At 46.4% G+C, this 10730-nt stretch overlaps 1 protein-coding gene across 1 annotated transcript in view; it reads left to right on the top strand.

Moving 5' to 3' along the window:
• The window catches only part of LOC111974414 (zinc finger protein 536), a 68434-nt gene that overhangs the window by 23738 nt on the left and 33966 nt on the right, over positions 1 to 10730 (top strand). The window contains exons 3-4 of the mRNA XM_024002128.2: positions 68 to 254; positions 5692 to 7317. Of these exons, the coding sequence (XP_023857896.2) occupies positions 68 to 254; positions 5692 to 7317 (1813 nt within the window). The remainder of the gene's footprint in view (positions 1 to 67; positions 255 to 5691; positions 7318 to 10730) is intronic.

Here is a 10730-nt window from a genome sequence, read left to right as displayed (position 1 = left end):
AAAGTGTGTTTTCTGACATGGTGACGGTTTGACGTGACACTCACCGCTCCTCCCTTGTGTGTGTGTCTGTGTGTGTCTCTCTCTTGTTGCTCAAGATGTCGGGGATGACCTGGGGAAGACAGCGGGGAGTGTTCAGCAGGCCCCCTCCCAGCACAGGGACAGGAGCCTGGGCTCGGCCATCAAGGACTGCCCCTACTGTGGGAAGACCTTCCGCACCTCCCACCACCTCAAGGTGCACCTGAGGATACACACAGGTCAGTGGAGTGAGTTCCCCATGGATATTACTGCTATCACCGTTTTTCCCTTCTGCCACCGCTCTCTGCCTACAACTTGAGTCAACCCCATTTGACCGTGTTCGATACCATTGGCGAGGGCAGTTATTCAAAGCACACAGCTGTTTCCTGGAAATATGCTGTAATTAATGGGACAGTGGCATTCAGTGGTTCACTGTAGCTACTGTTCTAATCTTAGCCATATCTAACAAACGAGTGTCAAAATATACCTCTACCTGGATGACCTTCCGTGTTAGCTACTGGGAGGTAGAGGTGGTCCCATTGAGAGTAATGGTGTGGACACGGTGTCCACTGGCCAGAGCCAGAGCAGGCTGTTATACCTCACTACACTGCAAGGTAGAAATGCCCCAGTAAATATCCAGGCTAATGTCACATGTAGGCCGCTCTAAGGTCGCCTTAGACCAAGGACATCGGCTCAGCTAATTGTCCAAACAGGCTACTCTAACATCTTACGTGCTGCGTATGCTACAGCATGGGTTCTACACTATGTTTCTGCATCGAGTGTGTTTTTTTTGCGTACCTTGTCGCTTTGGAGTACTGCTTGGGTTGTAGCTTAGAGTACTGTGCTGGACTACCTGTGAAAATCTTACTACGATATGGGCTACGAGTCAGCCCATATCAGGCACAAAAGAGCATGACCCTAGAAACGAGTGTTTAGCATTTCTTCAGAGCCGTGCTCTAATTACTTGGCTGAGGGGAGAGCTTGAGTGTACGCCCTAGTGACAGTCTACTACACTATGCTACGATACCGCTTCGTTCTGCATTGCTTTCTCTCTTTCTCAGATTAGGCCTGGGAATGACTAAGTACATCCTGTATACTCATGGAGACCTCATGGTATTCAGCACTTCCTTTCTTATCAGCCTCTGTTCTTGCTCCACATTTAACTGTGAATGTTCTCGGAGAGAGCGTCTGATGCCCTGACCTCTGTATCTGAAGACACCATTTTACAGTCCCCCCCCCTCCAAAAAAAATGTGCCAGTAAAGGCATGACGCAAGCTTTCAGAACTTAAAATGGAAATCTCTTGCAGCTGAGGAAATCAATGCTTGCTTTTCTCGCCTCTCTTTTCTTTCGCCATGCACTTAAAAAGAGAGAAGGGAGACCACCCAAACTGTGCCCCCCCCCACGCCCCCTTTAATAAGGACCACATACCTCTGGTCTGGAGGGGAATTAAGGAGCGAGCCTAGCTCGTAGCTCGGCGTAGCGCAGGAGCACTTGTGCACTACCATAATTAGGATCTTTGTGTAAAATAGCACATCCAGGTCAACGAGAGGAGGCTCAACCCTGATTCTGCAGACCTCTCTGAATACCTCGCCGTCAGGAGAGGAGGGGCCGGGGACAGGGGACAGGACAGGGACCCTGATTCTGCAGACCTCTCTGAATACCTTGCCGTCAGGAGAGGAGGGGCCGGGGACAGGGGACAGGACGGGGGAGCATGGAAATCTGTTACCTAACAGAGGGGGGGCTGAGTTATGTCCTGCTTTGAGTGATACAGTAAGGGTCCCCAGAAGGGCCGTATTTCAGCAGAGAGGAAACAGAGGCCTCATCTCAGGCCCTCCGTTAACTCACTCAGTGTAGCAGGCCAGGCCAGGCCCTGCGTAAGCACAACTCAACATGGTCACTTCATACACAGAAACCGTCTGATGTATCTACAAGGTGTTGCCCTTTAAATCACTCATACATTATCAGATTGACTTCAGGTTGAAATGATGATGATGGCATCAAGGCGATGTCTTTTACATCCGATGAAGATTCCTCCTTGATGGCAAAACAGTGGAACTCGGAGATGACATAATGCGCCCTTCATCCTAATTCAGTCTGAACAGCACAATGGCATTGCTTACTGAGAGGTGCTCGCCTTGTGCAACACAATGTTAGATTAATGACTCGCTAACATTTTGTTGAAAGGAATGAAGTGAATTTAAATTTCTCTAAAAGTTAAAGAGCTAATGTTACAGTATTAATTTCCTCTTGAACAGTGAGTGGGAAAATATCCATTAGTGAAATTAACCACAGTTTCTAGGTAGCTAACATTGTGCAGAATACAGTGTGGGGCCACAGTTAATGAACACTGCAGTGGGTGATATTTCATTATACAAATTAATGCTCACATTTTAATGGGAAAGTCACATAATGAATCTAGGCTTCAGTGACAGCAATTAGAGACACAGATTGTCCCCTTCTGGACAAGGCAGTATTTAGCAGTAAGCAGCTGTGTGTAAAAAATAAAAATGTCTTTGCTCTTGACAATGGCTACGCATAACTTTAGGGGAAATAACCAGTAGAGTTTCCACTCACCTTTAAACGGGGACAGAGAAAGAGCCAGGCTTTGCCCATGTCACATAACCTTAACCTAACCTTGCAATCAGAATGAATCAATGGGGACCCATGATCTTGCTCTCCATTTCTCTCCATCTCTCCCTCTCTCCATTTCTCCATTTCTTTCTCACCCTCTCCGTCTCTCTGCCTCCCTCGCTCTCTCTCCCCTGTTATTTCCCTTTCTCGTTCATGAACAGGTTTAATACTAACATTCCCTAACCTCTTCCGAACTAGTACCTCTTTGCATGTGACAACACTACTGTTTATTAACACACATGTGGATGTTTGCTGCTAACCAACAGCCTTGCTTATTAAATGCTATTTAACGTCGACTAAAAGGCTAGGCGTTTGGATCGGTTCATTTCCGAAGGGTTTCCCAGTTCAGCCCGGACAAGATTTTAATAACAGCACTTCTTCCAGTGCAAACCGCCTTTCAACGTTACGTAAAGCCATATGGAAATGTATCTTAAAAGTATGTCATATCTATTAACTGTTTTAATTGCCCCTCTGTAGTGGCTCTGGGTGTTTATTCTGAGTGGTTACTATGGAGCTGTGACGAAGCATCCAAATCCAGAGGAAATCTGTTGGAGTCGAGGAACTGCTGAAAGAAGTAGAGCAAAAACACACTATGTCCCAGCACTGGGAGGATGAACACGTCGATACATTGTAACGTTATAATAGTCGTACTGGAAATCTACTTTTCTTATAGACTGTGGCAGGTGATCGTTAAATAGTTTGCCCCGTGTATTTTATGAATTTGTGTTTCCAGTTTTTCCCCCCTTGATTGTGTTAATATATTTTCTCGATCGCAATTTTTTTGTGGGGGAGAAACGTATATTTCTAAACAATGGCGAATTATCATTCCTTTCTTTTGTGCCATGGAGATCTGTTGTGTTCCGCAGAGGTTGCGCTGTTTGCGCTGATATCAATTAAAAGTGGATTAACGGCTACATAATGACCTTTAACAGTAAATTGTGTGTGATGTTGCAAGGCAGGATACAGTATATTCCCCAGATATCACACATGCCCCTGACGAATGATTGAGCAGATGTCTTAGCGAGTCCAAATGGTCCACAAAGAACACACACACACACACACACACACACACACACACACACACACACACCACACATTTCCGTTATACATTTCCCAGCCATGTGGACATTAATTACTCTTCAAGGTTTGTTTAGATAGGTATCGTATGTTCAGTTATATTCAGTGGTGTTGTGGAGGATAAAGGTGTCTGCTAAATGGCATATATTATATTATTATTATATTAAATGCCCACTTTTTGTGGAAAAATGCATTAAAAGTATAGGAAGCGTGACTTTATTCACCACGATTGGTGATCAGAGTTTAACCACCTATTTGTTTACAGTACCATTACATCACTGGTTACATTCAGATGTCTGGCGCCCAAGATTAATCACGTCTTCTTATGTTGTTTAATATTTGGATGGTGGTGTTGATGCCCATTTCCATCGTCAACAAGAAAAAAAACAGATCACTCTAATTTCACTCTAATTTTGGGCCTAGAATATAATTTTGTCCAGTTAAAGGAATTGAGAATGATCATTTGCATCGGGGACGTTTCCTTATTAAATCAGCCCAAGCCCCTGTTATCCTGCTTAGAGGATAAGCACTTATTGGGTTAAAAGCTCATCTCGCATGGTTTATTTTAAATATACGCTTCAAACTCGCTCTTGTGTAAAAGAAAATAACACGGTGCTCTCTCTCTCTCTCTCTCTCTCTCCCTTTCCCTCTCTAATTTTCTTTCTCTCTCTCTGGTATCAATATTGTATTGAGTTTGTATTTGTGGCCCTTTATTTGAGAACTCTGCAGTAGGTCTGCAGATCCTACAGTCTTTTTCTGGAATGGTGCCCTCCAAATAATGATAAATTACTTGAGCAGTATGCCATTTGCTAATTATATCCATGATTTACTACAGAGCGAGACTTAAATCATTCAATTCAGTCTTGCGTAACAATGCAACAACAATAACAAAAAAATGGGGGAAAAATGGTTTCCATGTGTATAATCTAAACACGGTATAGCTATATATACACACACAGTACTCGACAAACATGATTTGATGTTATTTTTTCGGGACTATTTCGAACCACACTTGCACTTCACATATTTAGCTGTGACTTATTCAAAAGAAGTGCCAGGAACATTACAATGTCTAAAAGTCAAGCTTTTAGACATTGTTTTTTTGTTTTTTTAATTCCAAATCTGGCTTTGGTTGAAAATATATTGTAATTGCTAACAGGATGCATTTATTGTTAAGATACTGTTAGTCATTTATCTCTCCAAAGGCAAAGGAGATCCACTTTTCTGGCAAAAATCATGATTGCATTTTACCTTTCAAGAATATGCATGAATATTTATATGCACGGTGTATTTATGTCGAGATGTTGTAACTGCATTGTAAGTCAAATTATGCAACTACCACTATACTACTACCGTGATATACAGACACATGTTTTCCATATGTACATTCTTGCTCATTTGTGTCAGTTAAAGTCTGCTTTAGTTTCATATGAAGGGACTGCATCTTCCACTATTTGCTCCAAATAGCCATAGAGCCATTCAACTGGGACGGAATGGAGCGCTTCTCCTCTGTGAATGGTGATTTATGATAAACTGCAAATAGAGAACATCCTAGAAATCACTGTCTCATCGCCAAGGCAGAGGCCTGTCAGCGAACAAGGCCAAGAGAGAGAGAGAGACCCACCAAGCCCCCCCCCCCCATGCAAACAGAGATAACATCGAGACAGTTGTGTTGTCAGTTGAAAATATTATCTCTTGTGGTGGACTGAAAGCAACATATGGTGAAATGGTTTTTATTGTGTTGACATGAGTGATGGCTCACTTGGCGGAGCTGGATCGAGCTGGATCGACCCGTATTCAGATGCCAATCCCCGAATGGAGCTGAGGAGCTGTTTGCTGAATGCAGAATTCTGTTGAATGTTGGTTATCACTGAGATCATTGTGTTGGCTTTCACTGTTGTTTCCTCTCTTATTCATGTCCTGTCTCTCTCTCTTTTTCTCACTCTATCTATCTATCTTTCTTACAGGAGAGAAACCCTACAGGTGCCCTCACTGCGACTACGCAGGCACCCAGTCTGCCTCACTGAAGTACCACCTGGAGCGCCACCACCGTGAGCGGCAGAATGGCGGCGGCCCCTCCTCRGGACACGCCKCTCRCTCTGAGCACAAGGAYGAGCACGGSAAGGGTGGCGTCTTCGCKCGTCCTGATGTCCTCCGCGGTGTCTTCAAGGGCATGCCCTCCAGCCTGGACTTCAGAGGGGGACCGTTGCACCCCCACCAGTGGGCCCCTCCCGGTATGTTGTCCCCCAGGGAGCGCGAGAGGGACAGAGAGCGAGAGCGTAATGGCCTGGGATCTGACACTCTCTCTGAAAGCATGAAGAGCCCAGAGGGCCCCTCCGCCGCAGACGTCCCCGCCAGCTTCAGAGACCTGGGTCGGGCGTACCAGAGCATGGTGGGAAACGGTGTCAACTTCCAGGGCTCCCTGCAGGCCTTCATGGACAGCTTCGTCCTCAGCTCCCTGAAGAAGGAGAAGGAGATGAGAGAGAGCCACATGCAGTCCCAGCATTACTTTGAGAGTGGTGAGCCCAAAGCCAAGAGGGCTGATACTGGTGAGGAGAAGGCTGAGGCCAAGCCCTCAACGGGCAAGCCTGGGTCCCAGTACGAGCCTCTGGACCTGTCTGTCAATGTCAAGCCTGAAACGGGCTCTCTGCCTGGCTCCTCTGTCACCTTCCAGGACAACGTGGCCTGGCATGGCTGCCTCTTCTGCTCCTTCACCACCGCCTCTGTCGAGCTGATGGCCCTACACCTGCAGGCCAACCACCTGGGCAAGGCCAAGCAACGCAAGGAGGGCAAGGAGCACCAGGGAGAGCCCTCCTACTTCCTCAAGGCCAGCATGGGCCCAGCCCACCTCCATGACAGAGACAATGACAGAGAGGGGGAGAAGAGCCAGTCAGCCTGGTCCAACCACATGGAGCCCCACGCCAGCATGGGAGCCTTCCAGAGTGACTTCTATAAGCAGTATGGAGGCATGTATGATGGCTCCCCAAGGACCCCGGGCCTCCAGGGGTTTGGAGCGACATGCCCTGACCCAGCCCTGGAGCAGCAGAGCCAGGCCAGAGAAACAGCTGGGGATGAGCTCTCAGACAAGGCCTCCTGCGGGGAGCTGGAGGACCAGGCACAGACTGAGGATGAGGAAGGCAGGGCTGGAGAGCGCTGCCACAGCACCGAGTCCTCCTCCGCCCAACCAGAGAGACAGCGACCCCAGTCTGACGACGAGGAGGAAGAGGAGGAAGAGGACGGGATGGAGGGGGAAGATGAGGACAGTGCCACCTATCACATGCCGAAGCAGACGCAGGCCGTGTGCCCAGCTAGAGAGGCCCAACGACCAAGGGCCTCCTTGGGGCCTGGGGCCCCTTTCCCTCCCCAGTTCCAGCCTCAGCCGCCCCTGGAGAAGCAGTGGCAGCAGGGCTTGGGTCTCCTTTCATCTCCTGGTGGTTCCCCGGGGCTGCTGAAGCCGGAACATGCCCATCTRGAGCAGCAGATGAACATGCTGTCCGTCCTGAGGGCCTACAGCTCGGAGAACCTCGCAGCGTTCAACGGCCTTGGAAGCGGCTCAAACAGCGGCAGCGGCATCAAGAGACCAGACGCACCCAGTAAGTGAGCCTGACCCTGTCGCATGGCACCGCCTTTGATCTTATTGTCCCTACGTCCACAAACACACAAACGCACACACACAGAAACACATTCAATCTTGTGTTTACCTACACTCTCTAACACTACGACATGTACATTTGCCGACACCACGTTTCATACACACACAGCATCACACACACACACGTAACTTTGTTCTGAGATTCACAATGAAACTCACACAAAGAAAACGAGATTTGCTCTAAAGTGATTTCAACCTTATTTCAAGCAAGTTTAGAAGCTATTGGAGTGGCGAGTAGCAACAGATTAATCTTTATTACACGTTTATATTAGGGAGACAGTAGTGTCTTCTCTCCCTCCATCCCGGGGAAGGGAATAATCCTGTCTCCCTGAGAGCAGGACCTCAGCTCCCATGTCATCGGAAGCACACAGCGGTTAACTATCTTAACTCTCATAAAGCCCTCTCCCAAAAGCCCATTACTTTATAAGACCCAAAGATCTATGGGCCTGTGAAAAATGAACTGTCAGCTTTCATGATTCTGTTAAGGTTACAGGCGCTCCTTGAGACTGCTGTTTTTCGGAGTGGCTTTTTTTTGTTGCAGTTTCGGTGATAAAAATCTTAGGGAAAAGGAATCTTCAAGTTGAGCTCATAGCTCAGCACTGGGCCAGCCAGTGTAGTTGTACGTAGTAGGAAATGTGAACTACATAGTTTAGTCCAGAATTCAACTAGCCATATCTGGAGGATTCCATCATTGAATATGTCTCTCACTCGCCTCTCATTTTAAATGACAACATAAATATTAAATATTGCATTTCCTGAATATACTGTAATATTCATTAAATGTCACACACATACGTTATCCGAGGCGTGTTCTCCAGCAACCTGAATTCATTTAGTGTTAAGGCTGATACCACTGCTCATATTCTACAAATATCGAATGGCAAGACAGATATTTTATTTTGTTAGATAAACAATCCCGTTGCAAATTGATTTAGGATTAACAGACAAAAAAATAGGCCTATTTTCATTAGGTTTCGACATGCTGCAAAATACTCAATATATTTACACGAGAAATAGTTTTATGATATGTTTTTGTCTTACTGTTTACGAAATAATTTKATCAAAGCCCATATTCAAATGAAATGAATAACAATACTCTTCAGTCAATTGGTTTTCTACTTAGAGGATCAATGTTGTCATCATAAATAGCAGTCAGGTACAACAATCTGGTACACCAGTGGATCGTGAATACGTGACCCATCATAAAGAAATGACACAATTGTCCATGATTAGTTGACCTTTACTGTCATGGAAACTATGTCTGTCATCGTGGAACCTGTTGAATATTTTACCATCTTAGAGGGTCATTCACAGTGATGAAAATGAGTGGCATTTTTACTTTGTAAGTGCTTTTGTGTTGGAATGTCCTCCTTTAACCAAAAGGCATTTGAAATCTACCCTTGTGACGTAGTCGCTTTTCAACAGAACCGAGAAAGCCTGACCTTTCTAGATCAGGCTTTGTCTATGGAACAAAGGGCTTTCTTATGTGTATGTTATTGTCCCCTAGCTCGAGTCAGTCTCTCATTGTAATAGGGCCTAGCTGTTGACTATGTATACAGCTCAGCGGCATTGATACTCTTTTATAATCTCTTGACCCAAGAGATAATCCACGAAACATAAGAGATGAATATACACTGAGTGTACAGAACATTAAGGACACCTTCCTAGTATTGAGTTGCCCTCAGAACAGCTTCAATTGGTCGGGGCGTGGACTCTACAAGGTGTCCAAAGCGTTCCACAGGAATGCTGGCCCATGTTGACTCCAAAGCATCCCACAGTCGCGTCAAGTTGACAGGGTGTCCTTTGGGTGGTGGGCCATTCTTGATACACGCGGGAAACTGTTGAGTGTGAAAAACCCAGCAGCGGTGCAGTTCTTGACCAAAACCGGTGCACCTGGCACCTACTACCACACCCCGTTCAAAGGCACATAAATATTTTGTCTTGCCCATACACCTTCTGAATGGCACGCGTACACCATCCGTGTCTCAATTGTCTCAAGGCTTAAAAATCCTTCTTTAACCCGTCTCCTCCCCTTCATCTACACTGATTGAAGTGGATTTAACAGGTGACATCAACAAGGGATCAGGGCTTTCACCTGGATTCACCTGGTCAGTCTGTGTCATGGAAAGGGAAAGATGTTCATGTTGATGTTTTGTACATCCAGTGTATGACGTATATTGCCATAGTAGCGTGTTTGTGTTGTTTCAGTGTGCTATGGTTGTGGTGTGTGTGTGTAGTGTTGTGTGTGTGGTGTGTGTGTGTGTGTGTGTCGATGTGGGTGTGTGTTGTGGTGTGTGTGTGGTGTGGTGTGTGGTGGGGTGTGTGTGTGTGTGTGTGTGTGCATGCGTGTGTGTGTGGTGTTGCGTGCGATGCGTGTGCTGTGTGTGTACGTTGTGACCAGGGATTTAAGTTCCCTAGCCCCGGCAGGGAGGTTGAGTGGCTAAGTAGCATGTCAGCGTGTCAGAGCCCATGTAGCTGGAGCTCTTCTTGACCCCGTAACACTCACCTCTGTTTCACACCTGCTAAATATTCGCCATGCGTCTAGTGTTACACTCACACTGACCTTTACCAGGCACAACAACACCGACCAACAACACCTCGCTAGGCTACATCGGTCTATCAGGCCCTGAGAACCTCCCAAGGAAACCCCTCTAGCCCCCACAACCAGGGGTAGAGAAACAGATAGTCACCGGACCAGTCCGAACCCACCTCCCCTCTGTATGTGCTGTGAGTGTTCCGCGGACAGGTCATTCTCAGTTAAAATGCACTCATCCTCTGGTTCTCGGCTAGCTAAGCACAGCTGGATGGAAGTGTGCCAAGCCTGACCCCGCCTCCTTCTCCACCCCCCACAACGCTCCGTCTCCTGGCGACATCTGCTCCAGAGACCTCGCAAGTTTGGTTTCCAGAGGTGACAGAAATCCAGTAAACAGTCATTCATAAACCCTTCAGGAAACATTCTCCAAAACTTCACAATGTGTTTCCTGTAATCAAGTACAGGTGACAGCAGTGCTGTTAGATATGGAGGTCACGGTAGATGCAGGTAACAGGAGATCCTCTCACTGCGTGATTATGTAGAGTYCATGGATAATAGTCACGTCTACCTACCCCATATAAAGTAGCAGAAAGTCTTCCTTAATAAATCCCACTAGCCCCTGCCTTCATCCACTCCTGATCTCCTTATGGAGGGGTCTTCCATGGGGAATTGCAAGGAACATATTCTCCACAGTTATTTGAGGTGGGGGTGGCAAGCCGTCCTGAAAATTCAATTCAGAACTGGCAAAATGTGATTATCTGAAGTGGGTTTGCATTAGGTTTGTATGCAAATAGAGCATAAATCATTAATATCGAAATTCT

The sequence above is a fragment of the Salvelinus sp. IW2-2015 genome, linkage group LG15, assembly GCF_002910315.2.
Source record: "Salvelinus sp. IW2-2015 linkage group LG15, ASM291031v2, whole genome shotgun sequence".
Taxonomy (NCBI): Eukaryota; Metazoa; Chordata; class Actinopteri; order Salmoniformes; family Salmonidae; genus Salvelinus; species Salvelinus sp. IW2-2015.
Note: the sequence above shows the minus strand (reverse complement) of the source record. Positions and strands in the feature narration are given on the sequence as shown.